At 42.8% G+C, this 25939-nt stretch overlaps 1 protein-coding gene across 2 annotated transcripts; it reads left to right on the top strand.

Annotated features, from left to right (window-relative positions):
* The first annotated feature begins 202 nt into the window (after positions 1-202).
* On the top strand, positions 203-25488 carry LOC115177952 (glucocorticoid-induced transcript 1 protein). Of its 2 annotated transcripts, none has more exons than XM_029738961.1 (9): positions 203-359; positions 484-864; positions 5286-5434; positions 11266-11358; positions 16150-16257; positions 20195-20332; positions 20811-20994; positions 22560-22680; positions 22953-25488. In XM_029738961.1, exons 2-9 carry the CDS (start codon positions 534-536, stop codon positions 23362-23364), a joined length of 1536 nt encoding a protein of 511 aa, XP_029594821.1. In that variant the 5' UTR covers positions 203-359; positions 484-533; the 3' UTR covers positions 23365-25488. The 2 variants fall into 2 exon arrangements, with proteins under 2 accessions (XP_029594821.1, XP_029594812.1); XM_029738952.1 differs by having other exon boundaries at positions 16147-16257.
* The last annotated feature ends 451 nt before the right edge of the window (positions 25489-25939 follow it).

Raw genomic sequence — 25939 nt, 5'->3', positions numbered from 1 at the left:
GTAAAGTGAATTTTTAAAACGAAGGTTTTGAGAAAAATTGGTCCAATCCTTATAATACATCGATGACGTTATTGGCTGAAAGTACAGTCGATAGACATCATTGGACCAATGAGTAATGTTACTGTATAAATCAGCTGTCCAACCACATGATCAGAATGAAAGACTGCAGCCCGCCCAGGTTTATCAGCCAGTAGTCTTGCGGATACAACTGTCATTTACAGTGGACATGGGGACGGTAGGGAAGCGCCAAAGATTAGGGAATATGTTTAGCTAACTGTAGAAATTAAGTTTGTAAAACAACACATATTTAAAGTTATCGACAAACATGCACAAAGAAGACTTGTTTTAGTGTTCTTCAGGTAAGTTATTGCAGTAGAATTCGCCTTTTCAAGATGCAAGATAACTGCGAGATTGCTGCAAAATGAGCTCGAGCAGCATACGAGCTAAAATTAAAGGAAGTTTATCTATCCTCTGTTTTTCCAGAAGCGGATATCTTGGCGATTTTTTTCCTGAAAGTGATACGAAGCAGCAGAATGTCCGTTCCCACCAACTCGCTTCAACAACAGTCCACAGTCAGACGTAGCAATGCAGGGTCCCCCAGTTTATCCAACAGCTGCCGTTTGCACCCCATCCGTGCTACCGTGCCCTACCAGCTCCTACGCGGGGGCCAGAGCAGCCCGACACGCTCTCTGTCTCTCTCTGTTGGAGGCAACAATGGACCGACAAATAGCCGCGGGTCATCTCCCCCAAGTGCGACACTGAATCTTGGAGTAAATTGCACTGGCGCCACGAGACAGAGACTGTCTCCTGAAAATAGGGTCTCGCACTCACCTGACCGGGGTCCAAACTCACCCATTTGTAGAGGTAAAATATTTTTATATTATCCAGCTACCACATGCTACAATATAGATGTATTCAGGATAAATGCATAATTTTGCTTGCTCTTGGTGATGGTCAAGAGATTGCAGGCCTTTTTTATTCCTGTAATACAGTGTTTGCTATGCATTTTATAGCCTAATCCATTTTTTAAATATTGATGGATTAATGAGAGTGACTGGGCCCCATTCAGTCACCTTGACATGGAAAAGGGCCCTAGGTTTCTAAGGTAAGTCAAACACATGATTTGTCTTTTTTCCGATTTAGGATTCATATAATCAATAATTTGTAAACTATTGGTCCTGTGTGGCTCAGTTGGTAGAGCATGGTGTTTGCAACGCCAGGGTTGTGCGTTCGATTCCCACGGGGGACCAGTACGGAGAAAATAATGTATGAAATGTATGCATTCATTACTGTAAGTCGCTCTGGATAAGAGCATCTGCTAAATGACAAAAAAAAAAAACTCACTAGCATGTTGGGTGTTGATTAAATATATGGCCCCAGAGTTACACAAAAGGGGAAGTAGGCCCATATGAAGGCCTACTACTACAGTACATCACTAATAAGGAAGCTTATAGTGTCCTCTCCTCTTACACGCCTGCTGCTTCTGGACTATTGACAGAAAAGGGGAGGAGAGCATTGGCAGCAAGACATGCTTATGGGTTATACAGGGGTCATAGACCCTGAGAATCGTTGTTGAACGAACAGTCAGGTTACAGGTGTATGACCTACTCCCTTTCAACTGTACTGTATTGTACACATCGGGAACATATTGTGAGCCCTATGTTATGGAGAATGGAAGTGAGTGGTGTGACATTTCATGCCTATTGGTTCAGCCTGAGCCGTTGTTCCTTTCAGGTGATAAGGAAATGGAGGGTGGACTGAAGGGGGAGATGGAAGACTAGACCACTCTAAATCCTGTTTCTGAGACAGGCTCTCCTGCCAAATATTGATGTTGCCACAGGATGTTGCCGTGAGATGCTGGCCTTCTAGGCAGAGTTCCTCTGTCTAGTGTCTGCTCTTTTGCCCATTTTAATATTTTATTTTTATTGGCCTGTCTGAGATATGGCTTTTTCTTTGCAACTCTGCCTAGAAGGCCAGCATCCCGGAGTCGCCTCTTCACGTTGAGACTGGTGTTTTGCAGGTACTATTTAATGAAGCTGCCAGTTGAGGACTTGTGAGGCATCTGTTTCTCAAACTAGACACTCTAATGTACTTGTCCTCTTGCTCAGTTGTGCACCGGGGGCCTCCCACTCCTCTTTCTATTCTGGTTAGAGCCAGTTTGTGCTGTTCTGTGAAAGGAGTAGTACATTTCTCAGAACAAGAATAGACTGACGAGTTTCAGAAGAAAGTTCTTTGCTTCAGGCCATTTTGAGCCTGTAATCGAACCCACAAATGCTGATGCTCCAGATACTCAACTAGTCTAAAGAAGGACAGTTTTATTGCTTCTTTAATCAGAACAACAGTTTTCAACTGTGCTAACATAATTGCAAAAGGGTTTTCTAATCATCAATTAGCCTTTTAAAATGATAAACTTGGATTAGCTAACACAACGTGCCATTGGAAAACAGGAGTGATGGTTGTTGATAATTGGCCTCTGTACGCCTATGTAGATATTTACAGTAGCCGTTTCCAGCTACTGTAGTCATTTACAACATTAACAATGTCTACACTGTATTTCTGATCAATTTGATGTTATTTTAATGGACAGAAAATGTGCTTTTCTTTCAAAAACAAGGACATTTCTAAGTGACCCCAAACATTTGAACGGTAGTGGAGATGTATTGTTAATCTTTCATTGTCAAACGGAAATATGGAGCTATTTTTATTTGACCGTTTCCTCAGAATTGTAGGCTATTTGCAGCAAACACACTGAAGGGAATTTGTGGTGAATTTGTGATTTTATTCTTCAAGGCATCTGACAAATTTAAGGTTAAACATTAAAGTGGACAATACACTGTGTCCTTGTCAGCCATGCAGCTTTGTGATTGGAACATTGGAGAAGTTAACTAGTGGGAATCTTCATTTCAGTCAGTCATCCTGTTCATTCGCATCACTCATCTCATCTGAGCTAGGTGGTGGGGGAAGGGTCGCAAGAACTACGGGCCAGGGTGAAGGCCATGGTGATGATCATCTCATCTGAGCTAGGTGGTGGGGGAAGGGTCGCAAGAACTACGGGCCAGGGTGAAGGCCATGGTGATGATCATCTCATCTGAGCTAGGTGGTGGGGGAAGGGTCGCAAGAACTACGGGCCAGGGTGAAGGCCATGGTGATGATCATCTCATCTGAGCTAGGTGGTGGGGGAAGGGTCGCAAGGACAACGGGCCAGGGTGAAGGCCATGGTGATGATCATCTCATCTGAGCTAGGTGGTGGGGGAAGGGTTGCAAGGACAACGGGCCAGGGTGAAGGCCACGGTGATGATCATCTCATCTGAGCTAGGTGGTGGGGGAAGGGTCGCAAGAACTACGGGCCAGGGTGAAGGCCATGGTGATGATCATCTCATCTGAGCTAGGTGGTGGGGGAAGGGTCGCAAGAACAACGGGCCAGGGTGAAGGCCATGGTGATGATCATCTCATCTGAGCTAGGTGGTGGGGGAAGGGTTGCAAGGACAACAGGCCAGGGTGAAGGCCATGGTGATGATCATCTCATCTGAGCTAGGTGGTGGGGGAAGGGTCGCAAGGACAACGGGCCAGGGTGAAGGCCATGGTGATGATCATCTCATCTGAGCTAGGTGGTGGGGGAAGGGTCGCAAGGACAACGGGCCAGGGTGAAGGCCATGGTGATGATCATCTCATCTGAGCTAGGTGGTGGGGGAAGGGTCGCAAGAACTACGGGCCAGGGTGAAGGCCATGGTGATGATCATCTCATCTGAGCTAGGTGGTGGGGGAAGGGTTGCAAGGACAACAGGCCAGGGTGAAGGCCATGGTGATGATCATCTCATCTGAGCTAGGTGGTGGGGGAAGGGTTGCAAGAACTACGGGCCAGGGTGAAGGCCATGGTGATGATCATCTCATCTGAGCTAGGTGGTGGGGGAAGGGTTGCAAGAACTACGGGCCAGGGTGAAGGCCATGGTGATGATCATCTCATCTGAGCTAGGTGGTGGGGGAAGGGTCGCAAGAACTACGGGCCAGGGTGAAGGCCATGGTGATGATCATCTCATCTGAGCTAGGTGGTGGGGGAAGGGTTGCAAGGACAACAGGCCAGGGTGAAGGCCATGGTGATGATCATCTCATCTGAGCTAGGTGGTGGGGGAAGGGTCGCAAGGACAACGGGCCAGGGTGAAGGCCATGGAAAAGGGTGACATTCCACCACATGATCTTTAGGTTCGCACTATGACATCATCCCCACACCAGGCCTTCCCAATGGTCTCAACAAAGAAACTCCCCCTCCCTGTCAAAGTGCCAGCTGTGCTGAAATGGCCTGCCTCATTGTCACACGTCCCCAAACTGCAGAGTAAGAGTAAATTGGAAAACAAGCTTGTTGTTAAACCTAGAACCCAGCCCAAAATCTGTCAACTTTGGTAGAAAGTTCACTATTTTTGAAAAGGTTGATTAGAAAATAGTGAGGGGGACCGTATGCATGCTAAAAGCCAGGAAATTATCTTACTTTATTTTGCTCTTGAGAGTCTAAATTTAGCAAAGTGGAGAGACATTGGAAAATCACTTGGGCAAAATTTGCATGCTGTGTTTGGAGAACTTTGGCTAGGAACAATATTGATGGAAATCAACTCTCCTTTCCTCAGATATTTTACCCTAGGTCATTGGGTTTACTTACTTAGCCAAAATATTTTGGTTGATATGCTCAGACTTGGCTGACCATCTAGGCTTTAGAGCCTAGGTGGTGTGTAGTGGTATCGAAAAGGAACACTGCATATGCACTGAGACAAGGAACAGATTGAATGGAGAATGTGGACCCTGGTCACCTGCTTTACCCCTCAGGAGCTCTTTGATATGGAAATCAAGGAGCTCTCATTGACTTTCAACAATCACAAAGCATAATACTGCTTACTAGCCTATGCTTTCGCCCATTTCCTCCGTCATGTCTCCCTGCTTTAGAAAACAGGGCATTTCTGTGTTTGGGTCTTTACTGTGAGTTACTGCAGGAGGAATGTTGAGTGAATGCAGGCCATATTGATGTTAATTATGGTGTGGTTGTTTATGAGTTCTTATGTGGGTGGTGTGTGTTTAACTACTTTGGCTGAGAGAAGGCAGCTCCCATGACATCAGACTGAGCTTCAGCACAGTCATATTAGTTAGGCCTAGTATATATCACTGTAGAGCACTGATAGTCAATAAGGTTAGCAATAGAGCCGTTTATGGAAAACAACAAGACGTTCCGGGGTCAATTGCTCAGTATGACAGTGTGGGTGTGTCCTATCCTGACCCTTGCTCTCCCCTCGCTCCTGTAGGAGAGAGGTCCAAACTGCAGGTGCGTAGCTCCAGTGCTATCCGGCGGACATCTTCCCTGGACGCCATTATGGGGCCGTACCTCACAGGCCAGTGGCCTCGTGACTCCCACGGACCCTACCCTTCCTGCATGAAAGACAAAGCCACACAGGTAACTGTAGGCCAAAGGAACCCTAAAAGCTAATGATGCACATCATAATCATTTATTTAAAAGCATATGTTTTCGAAATAAAATTTCTCTTCAGAAAAACACGTACTGGGTTTATTTCGACTACAATTTTCCTGGGTAGCAGCCCACACATCAGCACTCACTATTCTGGTCAACGTGATTGATCGTTTAATGCCGTTTGAGAATGGGCAGATTTTTGTGGTTATGAACCCATATTGAATATGTATGATGATGGCAGGGCCATTGACCATGGCCGCGCTGTCCGTCCTAATAGAATCCTTTCATGTGGCTGAATGAGCGCCGCCCAGCCTCATTTACATGGCTTCATCCTTTAACCCTTCATTCACCTTGGGGCTCTTTGTTTAGTCTTCGGAATGGGAGTGGCCTCCAGGTTCCAGTAGCTACATATAGAATCAACGTTCCCCTAATGATGGTGTGGACTGCTTCACTTAAACCACTTCCATTAGGAAAAGCACAAACTCCCCAAGTACAGTCACAGACTAGCTATTTCCTGTTAACAAGATCTCCCAATACCCCAAATTGCCTGTAACACTACAACAGCAAAAAACCTGGGACAAAAAGTCTTTGTTGTAGCACACAATCCAGAGACGGGCTCTTTTCAGAGCTGTAATGTAGCACTCTGTGGAGGTGAAGTTGTTTGCACCTGTCCCTCAGGCGATGGTTGGGGCTAGGAGAGGAATCCCACTGCTTACCACCTGGCCCTCGTGGCTGGCCCGTCTGCCTTTGTGTGGGAGTGAGGAGCGGAGGGCCATACATATGGTAATCACTGTTCCGGGATAGATCTGTCTGCCCTAGACCCTGTGGTTACAGAACACAGAGAATGTCTGTATGAAGATTAAACAGACACACACACACACACACACACAGGCATACCCACAGACAGACAGACAGACAGACAAACAGAGTGCAATGATTTAGTCTGGTGTGTGTGTGCACACATATACACACACACACACCAGACTAAAGACTGTCTTAATCTTTGTTTTTAGAATTGTGTTACACAGGCAGGATGTGGACGGTCTATTATCAATGACAATAAACTCAGCATGTTTTACTTCTGAGTTGTCTAAAGTGAGGAGTTATGCATTACAACTCTTTCCGTGTTCTTCAAGCAGCTTGAATCCATAATAAGCGTTTAGTCAAAGATATTTATCTATTCTCGAAAATGTTCCTCATGTTCTAGACGTGCATACTGTAAGATGGCTGTAGATGAGAAGACCAACAAGGCCACAGAACCAGAACGTAATGCCCTCATCAACTCAAATCAGACCAAATGATAGCAGTGGCATTCTGTACTCTTGCCTCAGCATGTAAACTAAACAAACCAACTTGAATGCCATTGTAAATCCATTGACGTTCACTATCCCTGCTGGGAAATCAAACAGGATTTGAAGTGGGGTGAGAATCATTTAACATGGGCTGTAGACTGTGAAAGTAAATTACGCTAACTTTATCTCACCCAGAGCATTATCTGGCACGACACCTGGCACACAACCCCACAAAACACACAAGGCAGACCGGGAAGTGCAAAAACTAAGTCGATAAAAGAGCCTTGAGGTAAACAAAGCTGGGAGCTCTGTGAACAAATCAAATCAAATGTTATTGGTCACATACACGTGATTAGCAGATGTTAATGCGAGTGTAGCAAAATGCTTGTGCTTCTAGTTCCGACCGTGCAGTAATATCTAACAAGTAATCTAACAATTTCACAACAACTACCTTATTCACACAAGTGTAAAGGAATGAATAAGAATATGTACATATAAATATATGAATGAGCGATGGCCGTGCGGCATAGGCAAGATGCAGTAGATGGTATAGAGTACAGTATATACATATGAGATGAGTAATGTAGGGTATATAAACATTATTTAAAGTGGCATTGTTTAAAGTGACTAGTGATACATTTATTACATCCAATGTTTAATTATTAAAGTGGCTAGAGATTTGAGTCAGTATGTTGGCAGCATCAACTCAATGTTAGTGATGGCTGTTTAACAGTCTGATGGCCTTGAGATAGAAGCTGTTTTTCAGTCTCTTGGTCCCAGCTTTGATGCACCTGTACTGACCTCGCCTTCTGGATGATAGCGGGGTGAACAGGCAGTGGCTCGGGTGGTTGTTGTCCTTGATGATCTTTTTGGCCTTCCTGTGACATCGGGTGGTGTAGGTGTCCTTTGTGAGTGTTTTTGGTGACAAGCCAAATTTCTTCAGCCTCCTGAGGTTGAAGAGGCGCTGTTGCGCCTTCTCCACCACGCTGTGTGTGTGGGTGGACCGTTTCAGTTTGTCCGTAATGTGTACGCTGAGGAACTTAAAACTTTCCACCTTCTCCACTACTGTCCCGTCGATGTGGATGGGGGGTGCTCCATCTGCTGTTTCCTGAAGTCCACGATCATCTCCTTTGTTTTGTTGACGATATTTACCTGACACCAGACTCCGAGGGCCCTCACCTCTTCCTTATAGGCCGTCTCGTTGTTGTTGGTAACCAAGCCTACCACTGTAGTGTCGTCTGCAAACTTGATGATTGAGTTGGAGGCGTGCATGGCCACGCAGTCATGGGTGAACAGGGAGTACAGGAGAGAGCTGAGAATGCACCCTTGTGGGGCCCCAGTGTTGAGGATCAGGGGGGTGGAGATGTTGTTTCCTACCCTCACCACCTGGGGGCAGCCCATCAGAAAGTCCAGGACCCAGTTGCACAGGGTGGGGTCAAGGGACAAGGTCTCAAGCTTAATGACGAGTTTGGAGGGTACTATGGTGTTACATTTTTTTTTTAAATTGTACCTTTATTTAACGAGGCAAGTCAGTTATGAAAAAAATCTTATTTTCAATGACGGCCTAGGAACAGTGGGTTAACTGCCTTGTTCATGGGCAGAACGACATATTTTTACCATGTCAGCTTGGGGATTCGATCTTGCAACCTTTCGGTTACAAGTCCAATGCTCTAACCACTAGGCTACCTCCTGCCTAATGCTGAGCTGTAATCGATGAACAGCATTCTTACATAGGTATACCTCTTGTCCAGATGGGATAGGGCAGTGTGCAGTGTGATTACGTCGTATGTGGACCTATTGGGGCGGTAAGCAAATTGGAGTGGGTCTAGGGTGTCGGGTAGGGTGGAGGTGATATGATCCTTGACTAGTCTCTCAAAGCACTTCATGATGACGGAAGTGAGTGCTACGGGGCAATAGTCGTTTAGCTCAGTTACCTTAGCCTTCTTGGGAAAAGGAACAATGGTGGCCCTCTTGAAGCATGTGGGAACAGCAGACTGGGATAGGGATGGATTGAATATGTCCGTAAACACACCAGCCAGCTGGTCTGCGCATGCTCTGAGGACACGGCTAGGGATGCCGTCTGGGCCGGCAGCCCTGCGAGGGTTAACACGTTTAAATGTTTTACTCACGTTGGCTGCGGTGAAGGAGAGCCCGAAGGTTTTGGTAGCGGGCCGCGTCAGTGGCACTGTTTTGTCCTCAAAGTGAGCAAAGAAGTTGTTTAGTTTGTCTGGGAGCAAGACATCGTGGTCCGCGACGGGGCTGGTTTTTCTTTTGTAGTCCGTGATTGACTGTAGACCCTGCCACATACGTCTCGTGTCTGAGCCGTTGAATTGCGACTCTACTTTGTCTCTATACTGATGCTTAGCTTGTTTGATTGCCTTGTGGAGGGAATAGCTTCACTGTTTGTACTCGGTCATGTTTCCGCTCGCCTTGCCATGATTAAAAGCAGTGGTTTGCGCTTTCAGTTTTGCGTGAATGCTGCCATCAATCCACGGTTTCTGGTTGGGGAAGATTTTAATAGTCACCGTGGGTACAACATCACCGATGCACTTGCTAATAAACTCGCTCACCGACTCAGCGTATACATCAATGTTGTTGTCTGAGGCTATCCGGAACATATCCCAGTCCACGTGATCGAAGCAATCTTGAAGCGTGGAATCAGATTGATCGGACCAGCGTTGAACAGACCTGAGCACTGGTGTTTCCTGTTTTACTTTCTGTCTATAGGCTGGGAGCAACAAAATAGAGCAGTGGTCAGATTTGCCGAAAGGAGGGCGAGGGAGGGCTTTGTATGCGTCGCGGAAGTTAGTAGCAATGATCCGGAATGCTGCCAGCCCGGGTCGCGCATTCGATATGCTGCTAAAATTTGTTTTCAGATTAGCTTTGTTAAAATCCCCAGCTACAATAAATGATCGTAAGGAATTCTAGGTCAGGTGAACAAAAGGACTTGAGTTCCTGTATGTTGTTATGATCACACCTTGACTCATTAATCATAAGGCATACACCCCCACCCTTCTTCTTACCAGAGAGATGTTTGTTTCTGTCAGAGCGGTGCGTGAAGAAACCGGGTGGTTGTACCAACTCTGATAACGTATCCCGAGTGAGCCATGTTTCCGTGAAACAGAGAATGTTACAATCTCTGATGTCTCTCTGGAAGGCAACCCTTGCTCGAATTTCGTCTACCTTGTTGTCAAGAGACTCGACATTGGCGAGTAGTATACTCGGGAGGGGGGAGCGATGTGCCCATCTACGGAGCCTGACCAGAAGACCGCTCCATCTGCCCCTTCTGCGGCGCCGTTGTTTTGGGTCGCCTACTGGGATCCGATCCATTGTCCTGGGTGGTGGTCCAAACAGAGGATCCGCTTCGGGAAAGTTGTATTCCTGGTCGTAATGTTGGGAAGTTGACATTGCTCTTATGTCCAATAGTTCTTCCCGGCTGTAAGTAATAAAACTTAAGATTTCCTGGCGTAACAGTGTAAGAAATAATACATAAAAAAACTAAATACTACATAGTTTCTTAAGAACGTGAAGCGAGGCGACCATCTCTGTCGGCGCCATTACACTGCTTTTTGCAAAGTTAGCACTTAGCATTGGAAACATTCCTTTCACTATTCATTCAGCCCTCAATGTTTGGCTCTAGCATCAAACACCACAGCAATACCATAGCCATGTACAAAAACACATCCGCCATCCAGCATAGTGGCCTCTTTATTGGAGCACAAGCACCCGTTTAAACCGTTTGTCCTTTCTGAAAAGCAATGTGCCAGTAGCCATAATGCTTCACTAGTGTTCTTCATATTACATATCATAGAGTGGGTCTTTTGTGTAACGTTGTGCGTTATAGAGGATGTTTTGTTTTTCGACAAGGGTCAAACGTAAGGCAGTACGAGGACATTGACATTTAAGATGCTTCGCTTTACTGTACTGACCACGACTCCATGGAGGACCAATGTCACTGTTGATATGCATAATCAAGGGGAAGTGCATCATGGTTGCATACATGCTTTTGAAACATCCTGTCTCTTTTTTTGCATATATTTTACATAAGTTAACCATTTCATTATTTATGTAAAGGTTGCATTCTTGTAGACACTAGGAGCACTTTTCTTTATCCGCTCTAGTGGAGAAAGAGCAGCCATTTCCCACAGACTTACAAGCTAGTAGTTAGCATGTAGTATGTCAGTCACCAGCCACAAAGTAGCCTTTGGCAGTCTGTCCTAATGTGGATTGTCATTAAAACGGTAAGGATACAACTTTAAGTAGTAGCTATCACACATGCTATTACTGTTTTGTGCTTCTGGTGAGATGCAGCCATCTTTATCCCGCAAATACAATTTTTGACTCATTTGATTGTTTCCAGATGTGTGCATCTCTGGCGAAGGCACAGGGGCGATGATTGCTGTCACCCACCTCTCTAGTCTCTCAGTCTTCCTGAATTCCATACAAACGATGGGGATTGATGTGGGTGTATTTGTTTATCCACTGCTTAGAGTATGCATATTTATATGTGTGTGTGTGATTCAGACACCTGGTCTGTGGATAGAGGAGGCTGGAGGGGAGCAGGGAAGCCCACACCAGCGGTCAGCCTCCTGGGGCAGTGCAGACCATCTGAAAGAGGTAGGTGCCAGACTCAACCTTCCTAACATATATAGCCTAGCCTACACACTCTCTGCATAACCTATGTCCCTAGCCAAAACAACTGTACGGAGCGCTATCCTATTATTTGTAATCTAATACTGTAACCAATGTCAACACCATAACTCTCTGAGGAGTTAAACGTTAGACCAGAATAGCTGGTCTGTCACAAAACATCCAGCGAGAGTTGTATTGTTGACGTTATTGGATCTGCGCTGTATGTGCATAGTCAACTATACTTCCAACAAGTTTTTGTCAGTGCTTTGAGGTTCAGCCATTACTTGAAATGTGTTTTATTTGTCAGGATACGAGGTTCAGTTAAATATTATTCTCCTGAAGGTCGGTTTCCATGCGCGTAGCCTGGCTGAATTAGTGGCTAGTTGGAGACCACATTGAGCTATTAGTTCTCTACCTCTTCCAGACCACAGTCTTTATTTAACCTTCCTTTCCCTCTGTAGTCTAGTCCGTTGCATCTCTGCAGGGTGTAACAGCCATATCATTTCCCTCTCAGCTTGGCCCTGTTGATACTCCAGTGACAAGGATGAACCTTATCTAACTCCATAAAGGCCTCGTCCTCCTGCAAACAACCCATATATAAGCGTGTTCCAGTCTGCTGGCTTTTGCTCAAGAGTAACACAGCAAAACAGTTTGTATTGAGGCTTCTGAAGTGGACTGACTTACATAAGATAGGCCTGTTGTTAGATGAGCGATAAACACTAACTGGATGGAATGTTCTCTCACTATGTTGAGATGTTTCTTTTTGTTCTTGATATGATTATGATGATATGCTACTGTACTGTATGTGCATGTAGTAACATATAGCGACATATAGTACATGTTTCTAAAGATACTAATAATCTAAGTTGATCTAAGTCGCCCATTGTAGCATATAAAAGAAGCAATAGGTACATTTGGATTTGACATATAGTCTTACATATTGTCAATGAAATGTATTATTTTAGCAGACCCAGTCATATATAGCCAAAGGCCAAATCCTCCCACCCAACAGTGAGTGGTACTATGCAGACGAGATGGGGGAGGGGGAATCAATACAGTAAGAAGGTGTATTAAAATCTTATCCTTCAAGGTCTGGATTTTCTGTTCTACCTGATAATGAATTGCACCCATCTGATGTGCCAGGTCTAAATCAGTCCCTGATTAGAGGGGAACAGAAAAACACAGTGGAACTGGTTTCCAGGTCCAGAGTTGAGTTTCAAGGCAGTAGAGTATCGCAACATTGTTTTTGGTCGTTTTATATCGATACTGTTGACTCGAAGTATTGATAGTGGTTAGAGCGTTGGACTAGTAACCGAAAGGTTGCAAGATCGAATCCCCGAGCTGACAAGGTACAAAAATCTGTCGTTCTGCCCCTGAACAAGGCAGTTAACCCACTGTTCCTAGGCCGTCATTGAAAATAAGAATTTGTTCTTAACTGACTTGCCTAGTTAAATAAAGGAAAAATAAAATAAATAAATAAAAATAAACAAAATACAAGATAGCGTTAGCTAGCGCTAATCAGGTGTACCTACCCAGAACTCTGGTATTTATCATCCTATAGCTAGTTCTTCATCTTTTTCATTGTTTTAAATGGTGAGCCAGCATGTTTTGAGCACTTTTACCTCCAAATCGAATTTTGTCATGGCTTTCTCTTATCCGTCTGCAGCAGACATATAGTGAGCAATATGTTTGGAACGTCATATATATATTTTTTTATTGCAATAAAATCGCAGTATCCAATCGCAATACATATACAATCGCAATACATATACAATCGTGATACATATAGAATCGTGATACATATAGAATCGCAATACATATCGTATCGCTCACCTAAGTATCGATAATATCATATTGTGAGGTCCAGCCCTTTAATACACTAAGCTTTACACTGCCCTGTTCTTTCTCATCTTCAGAAACCTCATATGGATTGCCTTGTCACTATTGACTCCTATCATGTCCTCTCAAAGCAAGTCAATCTAGACGAACCACACTGTATTGTTCTATAATAACCTGTATGGATGACATGGTACTGTTCTATAATAACCTGTATGGATGACATGGTACTGTACTATAATAACCTGTATGGATGACATGGTACTGTACTATAATAACCTGTATGGATGACATGGTACTGTTCTATAATAACCTGTATGGATGACATGGTACTGTTCTATAATAACCTGTATGGATGACATGGTACTGTTCTATAATAACCTGTATGGATGACATGGTACTGTTCAATAATAACCTGTATGGATGACATGGTACTGTTCTATAATAACCTGTATGGATGACATGGTACTGTTCTATAATAACCTCTGTGGATGACATGGTACTGTTCTATAATAACCTCTATGGATGACATGGTACTGTACTATAATAACCTCTATGGATGACATGGTACTGTTCTATGATAACCTCTATGGATGACATGGTACTGTTCTATAATAACCTCTATGGATGACATGGTACTGTTCTATAATAACCTGTATGGATGACATGGTTCTATAATAACCTGTATGGATGACATGATACTGTTCTATAATAACCTCTATGGATGACATGGTACTGTACTATAATAACCTCTATGGATGACATGGTACTGTTCTATAATAACCTGTATGGATGACATGGTTCTATAATAACCTGTATGGATGACATGATACTGTTCTATAATAACCTCTATGGATGACATGGTACTGTTCTATAATAACCTGTATGGATGACATGGTTCTATAATAACCTGTATGGATGACATGGTACTGTACTATAATAACCTCTATGGATGACATGGTACTGTTCTATAATAACCTGTATGGATGACATGATACTGTGCTATAATAACCTCTATGGATGACATGGTACTGTTCTATAATAACCTGTATTGATGACATGGTACTGTTCTATAATAACCTGTATGGATGACATGGTTCTATAATAACCTGTATGGATGACATGGTACTGTACTATAATAACCTCTATGGATGACATGGTACTGTTCTATAATAACCTGTATGGATGACATGATACTGTTCTATAATAACCTCTATGGATGACATGGTACTGTTCTATAATAACCTGTATGGATGACATGGTACTGTTCTATAATAACCTCTATGGATGACATGGTACTGTACTATAATAACCTCTATGGATGACATGGTACTGTTCCATAATAACCTGTATGGATGACATGATACTGTTCTATAATAACCTCTATGGATGACATGGTACTGTTCTATAATAACCTGTATGGATGACATGGTGCTGTTCTAAAATAACCTGTATGGATGACATGATACTGTTCTATAATAACCTCTATGGATGACATGGTACTGTTCTATAATAACCTGTATGGATGACATGGTACTATAATAACCTCTATGGATGACATGGTACTGTTCTATAATAACCTGTATGGATGACATGGTACTGTACTATAATAACCTCTATGGATGACATGGTACTGTACTATAATAACCTCTATGGATGACATGGTACTGTACTATAATAACCTCTATGGATGACATGGTACTGTTCTATAATAACCTGTATGGATGACATGGTACTGTTCTATAATAACCTGTATGGATGACATGGTACTGTACTATAATAACCTCTATGGATGACATGGTACTGTACTATAATAACCTCTATGGATGACATGGTACTGTTCTATAATAACCTGTATGGATGACATGGTACTGTTCTATAATAACCTGTATGGATGACATGGTACTGTACTATAATAACCTCTACGGATGACATGGTACTGTATTATAATAACCTGTTTGGATGACATGGTACTGTTCTATAATAACCTGTATGGATGACATGGTACTGTTCTATATTAACCTATATGGATGACATGGTACTGTACTATAATAACCTCTATGGATGACATGGTACTGTTCTATAATAACCTGTATGGATGACATGGTACTGTTCTATAATAACCTCTATGGATGACATGGTACTGTTCTATAATAACCTATATGGATGACATGGTACTGTTCTATAATAACCTATATGGATGACATGGTACTGTTCTATAATAACCTCTATGGATGACATGGTACTGTTTTATAATAACCTGTATGGATGACATGGTACTGTTCTATAATAACATGTATGGATGACATGGTACTGTACTATAATAACCTATATGGATGACATGGTACTGTTCTATAATAACCTGTATGGATGACATGGTACTGTACTATAATAACCTATATGGATGACATGGTACTGTTCTATAATAACTTCTATGGATGACATGGTACTGTTCAATAATAACCTGTATGGATGACATGGTACTGTACTATAATAACCTGTATGGATGACATGGTACTGTACTATAATAACCTCTATCGATGACATGCAGGGAAGGGCATCCTATAGAGTAGACAAACTCTTTTTGTTTACTGTATAGCCAGGATTATAAGATCAGCATTAAAAGACCTCGCCTTAGTCTGCATTATAGAACTGATTATGTTATGATTATATAACCAGTACAGAAACATAATAACCCTTTGACTTCACTTACGTATTGCTTTGTACCTTTTCTAAAGGCATATTCCATTGAATTATACCTCAAATATATATCCTGGTGGTCCAGTCTATTTGTGCTTTAGCCAACTTCTCTCTGCCATGTATGGCATGAAACAATAGAAGTGTTGGCTACACAGCACATGCAGTACATTCAAGGCTACCTTGAATGTCCATTGAGAACCATTCATTTTCTCCGAGGTAAACCCCTTCTTTCTCCAGCAGATTGCTAAACTCAGGCTGCAGCTCCAGCGCAGTAAACAGGTCAGCCGCCAGAGCAAAGACAGAGATCAACAGCAGGGACTACACACCAGCACCACATGCCATCCCCAGGTGAGTTATACCCTACTGCTGCCTCCCTGTGTCTGCCACCCAGATCACAGGGCATGGTAGCATGGTACTAGTATGGTATCTGCCACCCAGATCACAGGGCACGGTAGCATGGTACTAGTATGGTATCTGCCCCAATGCTATATTCACAGTGGGAGTGTCACCGTACCACGTACAACTTTAAATAAATGCAGTACTTATTATGGATAATACTTGATTGTAAATGTATAGACTAGGGTTTTGGTAGCCTGGGTGCCAGGCTGTTTCTGCTTCAGGCAACATGTCCTTCCAAAACAACAATGTGGGTCTGCTGTAATGCAGAATTGTGCAGCACAATTCAAGCAATTGTTCATATATATATATATATATATATATATAAACTCAGTAAAAAAAGAGACGTCCCTTTTTCAGGACCCTGTCTTTCAAAGATAATTCGTAAAAATCAAAATAACTTCACTTCATTGTAATGGGTTTAAACACTGTTTCCCATGCTTGTTCAATGAACCATAAACAATTAATGAATATGCACCTGTGGAACGGTCATTAAGACACTAACAGCTTACAGACGGTAGGCAATTAAGGTCACAGTTATGAAAACTTAGGACACTAAAGAGGCCTTTCTACTGACTCTGAAAAAGAGAAAGATGCCTTAGGCATGCTGCAAGGAGGCATGAGGACTGCAGATGTGGCCAGGGCAATAAATTGCAATGTCCATACTGTGAGATGCCTAAGACAGCGCTACAAGGAGACAGGACGGACAGCTGATCATCCTCGCAGTGGCAGACCACGTGTAACAACACCTGCACAGGATTGGTACATCTGAACATCACACCTGCGGGACAGGTACAGGATGGCAACAACAACTGCCCGAGTTACACCAGGAAAGCACAATCCCTCCATCAGTACTCTGACTGTCCGCAATAGGCTGAGAGAGGCTGGACTGAGGGCTTGTAGGCCTGTTGTAAGGCAGGTCCTCACCAGACATCACCGGCAACAACGTCGCCTATGGGCACAAACCCACCTTTGCTAGACCAGACAGGACTGGCAAAAAGTGCTCTTCACTGACGAGTCGCGGTTTTGTCTCACAAGGGGTGATGGTCAGATTCACGGTTATCGTCGAAGGAATGAGTGTTACACCGAGGCCTGTACTCTTGAGCGGGATCGATTTAGTGGTGGAGGGTCCGTCATGGTCTGGGCGGTGTGTCACAGCATCATTGAACTGAGCTTGTTGTCTTTGCAGGCAATCTCAACGCTGTGTGTTACAGGGAAGACATCCTCCTCCCTCATGTGGTACCCTTCCTGCAGGCTCATCCTGACATGACCCTCCAGCATGACAATGCCACCAGCCATACTGCTCATTCTGTGCGTGATTTCCTGCAAGACAGGAATGTCAGTGTTCTGCCATGGCCAGCGAAGAGCCCGGATTTCAATCCCATTGAGCACGTCTGGGACCTATTGGATCGGAGGGCTAGGGCCATTCCCCCCAGAAATGTCCAGGAACTTGTAGGTGCCTTGGTGGAAGAGTGGGGTAACATCTCACAGCAAGTACCGGCAAATCTGGTGCATTCCATGAGGAGGAGATGCACTGCAATACTTAATGCAGCTGGTGGCCACACCAGATACTGACTGTTACTTTTGATTTTGATCCCCCTTTGTTCAGGGACACATTATTCCATTTCTGTTAGTCACATGCCTATGGAACTTGTTCAGTTTATGTCTCAGTTGTTGAATCTTGTTATGTTCATACAAATAGTTACACATGTTAAGTTTGCTGAAAATAAACGCAGTTGACAGTGAAAGGACATTTCTTTTTTGCTGAGTTAATTTATTTGTATGTATATATATATATATGTGTGTGTCTGTGTGTGTATATATATATATATATATATATATATATATATATATATATATATATATATATATATATATATATATATATATGTATATATGTGTGTATGTATATGTATGTGTGTGTGTGTGTATATATATATATATATATATATATATATATGAAATTAAAAGCTATTTTATCATGTATACTTGCATGCCTTTTGGTATGTCATAGAATAAAGCAAAGAAGCTGTGAAAAGAGATGAATTATTGCTTCTTCTACGAAGAGATTCTAGAATGGCCTGGACACATTTGTTGGTACTCCTTAGAAAAGATAATAAATAATTGGAGTATAGTGATATTTGAAATGAATTTGTTTCTTTAATTAGTATCATAGTATCACACGTCTCGGATCTTGTAATCAGTCATTCAGCCTATTTAGATGGAGTAAAGTAGTCACCGTGCTGTTTGGTATCATTGTGTGCACCACACTTACCATGGACCAGAGAAAGCAAAGGAGACATTTGTCTGAGGAGATCAGAAAGAAAATAATAGACAAGCATGGTAAAGGCTACAACACCATCTCCAAGCAGCTTGATGTTCCTGTGACAACAGTTGCAAATATTATTAAGAAGTTTAAGGTCCATGGAACTGAAGCCAACCTCTCTGGGTGCGGCCGCAAGAGGAAAATCAACCCCAGATTGAACAGAAGGATAGTGCGAATGGTAGAAAAAGAACCAAGGATAACTGCCAAATAGATACAAGCTGAACTCCAAGGTGAAGGTACTTCAGTTTCTGATCACACTTTTTGAGCGAAAGTGAAGAAGACCCAGGAGGACTCCACTTGTGAAAGAAAAACATAAAAAAGCCGGACTGGAATTTGCTAAAATGCATATTGACAAGCCACAATCCTTCTGGGAGAAGGTCCTTTGGACAGATGAGTCAAAACTGGAGCTTTTTGGCAAGTCACATCAGCTCTATGTTCACAGACGCAAATATGAAGCTTTCAAAGAAAAGAACACCATACCTACAGTGAAACATGGAGGAGGCTCGGTTATGTTTTGGGGTTGCTTTGTTGCGCCTGGCACAGGGTGCCTTGAATCTGTGCAGGGTACAATGACATCACAAGACTATCAAGGCATTCTGGAGCGATACGTACTGCCCAGTGTCAGAAAGCTCTGTCTCAGTCGCAGGTCATGGGTCCACCAACAGGATAATGACCCAAAACACACAGCTAAAAGCACCCAAGAATGGATAAGAACAAAACATTGGACTATTCTGCAGTGGCCTTCTATGAGTCCTGATCTGAATCCTATCGAACATCTATGGAAAGAGCTGAAACTTGCAGTCTGGAGAAGGCGCCCATCAAACCTGAGACAGCTTGAGCAGTTTGCTCAGGAAGAGTGGGCCAAACTACCTGTTAACAGGTGCAGAAGGTACCCTGAGACAGCTGGAGCAGTTTGCTCAGGAAGAGTGGGCCAAATTACCTGTTAGCAGGTGCAGAAGTCTCATTGAGAGCTATAGAAAACGTTTGATTGTAGTGATTGCCTCTAAAGGTTGTGTTAGGTTAAGGGTCCCATAATTTTTGTCCATGCCATTTTCATCTCTTTTACTATTTACAATATTATGTTGAATAAAAAATCTGAAGCAAAGTCTGATTTCTATTAAATATGGAATAAACAATGGTAGACGCCAATTACTTTTGTCAGTTTCAAGTTATTTCAGAGAAAATTGTGCATTCATCGTTTTTTGTAGAGAGGTACCAACAAATTTGACCACGTCTGTATATATATATATATATATCTCAATAGATGTTATATTTGATTTAAAGAGCTGAGTCCCTATTCTGACCAGAGACAGAGATGAAGAAGAGGAGGAGACGTGTCTGGGCATGCCCAGTTCCCAGTACTTTCTTGACCTCACTTTAATGTCATTTAACTTAAAATTTAACCTCACATAAATCACATTCTATAGCGATACCATACACTGAAATACTGGGGAGAGCATACAATTGACAAGATGTCTGTTTAAAATGATCATAGAAAAGCTACAAAACATTTCCACCACCTAACAAAATATAATTGAAACCTTGGTTTGCCATGTTTTCCAGAATAAGGTGGTTTCTACAGCCCTGTCGAACATCCCAGTGCCAAAGTCCCTCATATCGAGAGTGCCTAGCAGCGTGGAGGGCATCAACCACGAGCTGGAGAATGTGTTCATCAGAGAGGACTGGAAGCAGGGAATACAGGTGGGCACACACACTGTATTCACACACACACACTGATTTAAATTGCTGAGAGTTGAGTAGAGCTGTAAATTGTGTGTGAAGTAGGGCAGTAAACCTTGACAGGTTAGCGAAATGGGTCTCCCTGAAGCGTGTGCACACACACACATATTTACGACCTGCAGCGCAGCAAGTCTTCCTCTGCTCAGAATCAGCTGTACCCAACAGCACAAGCAGAAGGGATCTGCACATTTTCATACAGTATCATACATTATCATCTGCTCTGGTATTCGCTTTTCTGCTTGTCATTCAAATACGTCCACACATGCTGGCGTTTACACGCATTTTGATAATAATGAAATGAACTGAATGCATTGAATTAACTTATGTACGACGATCAATAACAACTGTGAATTATATAGTGCCCTGCTGTGGTTCTCGCACTCCTCTCATCCCTTCATCCCTTCATCCTTTCCCTCCGTCTCCACCTCTGACCTCTCAGGCTTTGGACGTGTTGGACGGCCGCCGCGCCCCCTTTCAGCCTCATCGCTACGGCAATGGCGGTGACACACGTGACACGGACACCCAGGCCCCCTCTAGTGGCGGTTCCAGCCCCTGCCCATTCACCCCTGACCCCCTCCACTCCCCAGAAGGCAGCCCCTGCTCTGCAGAAGAGCTTGACAAAGGTCGTCCATTCAGATGTATTTTCTGGCTTGCATGATCTATTACTGTAGTTCAAGGCACACATTCAACAGTCTCCAGCCATTGCATGTCTCAGGAGCAGAGTAGTTGAGCGGTTGGAAATCCCGCTCACTGCTCCATGTCCTTTCCAACCGCTCCGCTAAAAAACGTTCTATGCCTACGGGGGAAAAAAACTCTAGTTCCAAATTCGCGCCATTCATTAAAATCACAATTTAACCAACACCCATCTATTTTTGTGAATAACTGGACCTACCGATTTGGTTTTTAAGTGGATTTGAATGTTAAACAGCATATAAACACTCTAAATAGGTTAGGAGCCAGACAGGGAGCCTAAGAAGGAACATGAATTATTTAGGCTGTATTATTTCAAGGCTATAGCCTACAAAGAAGCACGTTGTGAAGCATTTGCGAATTCCAAACGATAGGCTGCCAGGGACATAAAGCGCGCAGCATTTAAACAACATTTTGTTGTATTAAATCATTATAGTCTATAGATTGTGCATTTAGGCTATGACTTACTTCGAATTAAATATAAATTAAAGGAAAAATGACTTGTTAGTGCTTTTGAATTCATTTTTAGAAACGAGAGTTTGGCCAGTCTGTGGGTTCAGACTCATGCGATGGTGCCCGGAGAGCCGGCCAGCAGCGGATAATATCCTCTCCACACTTGCAGAGCCACTGGGGATGATAAACACCCTTTTGGCCACTCTTGCCAGGCTGGGCAGAGATGCAGAGTTGTTTTTTAATGTATTTTTATAGGTAGGCCTAAAGGTTTTTAGCCTAAATAACCCAATCAAAACGGAAAGCTCCTTGAACGTGGGAATATGCCAGGCCTATTGGGCCAAAATCAATGCTGGCCTATTGTATAGATAATAGAACAAAAATGAACGAAACATTTAAGAGATCTGATTTTTAGTTTAGAAATACTTTCTACAATGATGCACTTAGTTATCTACCCACTTTATTCCTTTCTTTTAGCATGTGCACGTAGTAAGTACACATTATACTTTTGGGATAAGTGTCTTTTCAGATTCCACAATGATTCTTTAGTTGTGGACACTACAGCACCTCACTCCTTCTCTTGCTATTGGTCCTCATCGTTGTAAGTCACCATGATTTAGCACCTGTGTGTTTTATCCGTTTTTTATGAAAATGTTTAACTCCGTGACAGTAGCTGAAGCATGGGGTTATTTATTCGCAGCACACAAGTAGACTACAAATGCATGCAGGGGCGGGCATGCCCTGAGCTCGTGCTGTGAGCGCTACTGGAGCGAAATTGGAGCGGGCGAGAAGGACAGTGCTCCAGCCTTTGGGAATCTTGCTCCACGCTCCAATCAAATTGGGCATGCTCCGCTCACATCCTCTGCTCAGGAGCCTAGTGATCAGGATTTGGTTAATGATAAATGGCTCACGCTGTATTAATACTGTGCCGTATTATGTGAATCACCTCATTGTCTTCTACAGGAAACAGATCTCTCTAGCACATGTTCCTTTATAGGGACATAAGATCACCACACTGACCTGCTTACATGTTTCATTCTGTTTTCAGACAGCGGCTGCGGCTCTCCCCTTCCCAAGTTTGCCACCTCTCCCAAACCCAACAACAGCTACATGTTTAAACGGGAGCCTCCGGAGGGGTGTGAGAGGGTCAAAGTGTTTGAAGAGATGGTGTAAGTCTTCTTCACTACGTCGAGGGGTGTTTCTCATTCGAATGCTTCTCAACTTCATAGTGCTACATGTTTTAGTTTCTTTTTTAAATTGGTCTGATAGTGTCCTTATGCTACTGTACAGATGTAGGATCTTCATTTAGTTCTCCTGCAACGGAATGATCAAATTAAGACCCTACATCTGTAGGACTCTCTCACTGTAGGTGTTTCATATACACACTTTGGTATGTGATGATAAAAAGATGAAGACATTCTCCCTCACTTTTCCTCCCCAGGTCTGGTGTCTCCAGAGGCTTCCCTCTTTTTTCATGCCCAGACAAAAACAAGGTGAACTTCATCCCCAGGGGCTCCGCCTTCTGTCCCGTCAAACTCCTCTGCTCCTCCCACTTCACCACAACCTCGCCCAGCCCTGGTCTCCATGGAAGAGGCAGCACGTGGCCCGAGGACGCCATGACACCCGCTAGTTCCACTACTCTGGCCTCCACTAACTGGAGCTCGTCTATAGGCACAGACATGGTCAGTAGCTCAGACACAGGCGTAGGCACCGACACAAGCACAGAGAACAGCACAGACAGTCTGAGCCCAGACACTAACACAGACACAGGTGAACTGACAAGCACAGCAGTGGTCCCAGGTGGCCTGTCTACAGATCCCTGCTCCACTACACACATCCTTCTTACCAGCTAGTTCTCAGGTACAGTCCAGATTATGAGCATTAGCCTGGTCCCAGATCAGTTTGAGCTGTCTTGCTAACTCCTATGGTCGCAATGACCATAGGAGGTAGCAAAACAGCACAAGAGATCTGGAACCAGGCTAGCTGAGTATGGCTCTTTAACCCAACATTAGCCAGCAAGGAGGGCCTATCCTTACTAACCTAGCCTTCTCTTCTGAAAGGTGTGGCAGGCAACATCCTCCAGAAAGACTTGTTTTCTATTCAGAGGGTAGATTCGATTGTTTCATGTATTGTGTTCTTTAGCAATCAGCTTTATCAAAATCAATTCAAGAAACGGAGAAAAAAAAAGAAGGGAATTAAGCAATGGGCAAGAGAGAAACATATTTTATTGAATTTTTAAAATGTTTATCTAATCAGCTTATTTAGCTGTTCTGTGTTGCTAGCCAATATTACAGCATGGATAAGCTTTTTAATATAAAATATCATGCCTGTTTATATTAAAAATCCTATTGGGATGTCCTACAGTTACAATACAATGCTCCACTTTTTCCTGAATGTTTACACTTATTTCAGGTCTCAATCCAGTTTATGTAAACACATGACAAAAAGCTAAAGAAAGACGATCTGAAAGTGACCAAACAGCCAGCTACAAAGCACAGTGTCCCCACATAGCCTTGTTTCAGGTCCCCTGAATAACCAATGAACTCAGGTCATTTGGAATGTACTACGACTCATGCATGAACTTTGACGTTGCCTTTCAGGGTTCATTCATGACATTACTCCTAAGACATTCCATAGTCTTTATACAAGTGCTGATTCTAATCTTTCAACACGACATATTAAAGGATTGCCATCGATAGAAATGATAACTTGGTGCACGGGAAATCTGTAAAGATAATTTCAAGTGCTTAAGAGACATTCCAGAGGTTATTATATTGTAGCTCCAAGATATCAGCAGTATTAGCTTTCAGAGCCTGTTCAACCTCCCTAGTGATGAAATTGATAAATATGAGCGTGTTACTGCGATGGAGCTGTCAAATCGGTGAACAAACGCTCCTGTGATCATTGCCACGAAGCCACACCCATCCCACTCGCGATAGAAGTTCAGAAAGAGAAAGTGTAGGCTATATAGAAATAATGATGCTCAAATTGAAAATCACTAAACAAAATGAGAACTTCTATCAGCCTAATCGAGGTTTAGATTACATCTCACATTCCAGTGTTCGAACTTGTAAACAAGGCTACATGGGATTTCTCTCAATGCATCTCCATGCAGCCAATGGCAATGTTCGCTTTAAGTGTAACGCCGGGAGCCGCTTGTGGATTTGACAGCTCTAATTCGGGTGTTGGCTAGTGCGCATCTGATAGAATCTAGCCCTAAAAAAAATTTTAAGCATCAACAACAAAAAAATTGGGAAAAAAGCAAAGCCCGAAAGTTACTTTTTTTAAAACTAAATAGATAAGCAATCAACAAACACTTATAATTCTGTCAAAATCGGAATTAACATCGAGGCTAATGAGATATTTTCAAAGCACTTAATTCCAGGCAGGATAATAATCAACATATAATAATATTACACAGTACTATATAAAATGTAAAGCAAATCAGATAAATGTTGAGTGCAATTCCACAAATCTGTTAAATAAACTGAGTATCTTAGTGTTGATTTGACGTTCAGTATGGAGTAAAATATTTTATTAAACTGTGTACAAGGGCTGGATTCAATCATTGTCGCGGAAGTTCCGCGGGAAAGTCGCCTTTAAATATAAAATCGAGCTATAACATGGACCTCCCCCGATTACTTCTACGATACGGATTGAATCCAGTCCCTAAGTGTATTATGTATCTTCAGTACATTACGTTAAAAGCCCTTCGCATTAATATAAAAAAATATTTGAAGTAAAAACAGGCAAAACCATTTGCAAAACAAACATATGCAACACAATCCACTCAAACCTAGATGTATATTTTGTCGGTAAAGATGACCGCTGCTCGATGACTAGTTTGAATCATACTAACATTATTTTCGAAGTTCAGCAAGGCTTGCCATGTTCGGCACTAATATTCCATGCCTGTGTATTTCATGTTTTATATGTAGACCTTGTGTTTTTACAATAAAGTAAGCAATAAAATCACACTTGATGTTTGTCTACATTTTTTAAAGCACTAGCTTCACATTATTTTAGATGTATTAGAACCCCTGTAGCTTATTAAACCCCGGCTTCCAACAAGACAGGATTTTGGAAGGCTGGCCACGTGAGACTAGGGGCTCGATTCAATCCGTATCGCCGAAGTTCAGCGCTATAGCACAAATGTAATTTAAGGCAATGTTCCTGCGTTCGCAGAGACTGCATTCACGGTAAACACTGCATATGTCATCTCAATCAGAAATGTTATTTCAAGCGTGCTAAGGCGCTGAAATGCTGCGATACGGATTGAATTGAGCCCTAGAACCCCTTAAAACCTGGCTTATTAGTTTCGTTTCGTGGTTCAGAGGAAGCCTACAGTGACAGCATATGCCTCAGGGATTCATAGTGAGATAGTAGAGAATGCACACATCCCACTATCTATTCAAAGCTAATTAACCA

Source organism: Salmo trutta, chromosome 3 (genome assembly GCF_901001165.1).
Source record: "Salmo trutta chromosome 3, fSalTru1.1, whole genome shotgun sequence".
Lineage (NCBI taxonomy): Eukaryota > Metazoa > Chordata > Actinopteri > Salmoniformes > Salmonidae > Salmo > Salmo trutta.
The sequence above is the reverse complement of the archived record's forward strand: the minus strand, read 5'-3'. Positions and strand labels throughout refer to the sequence as shown.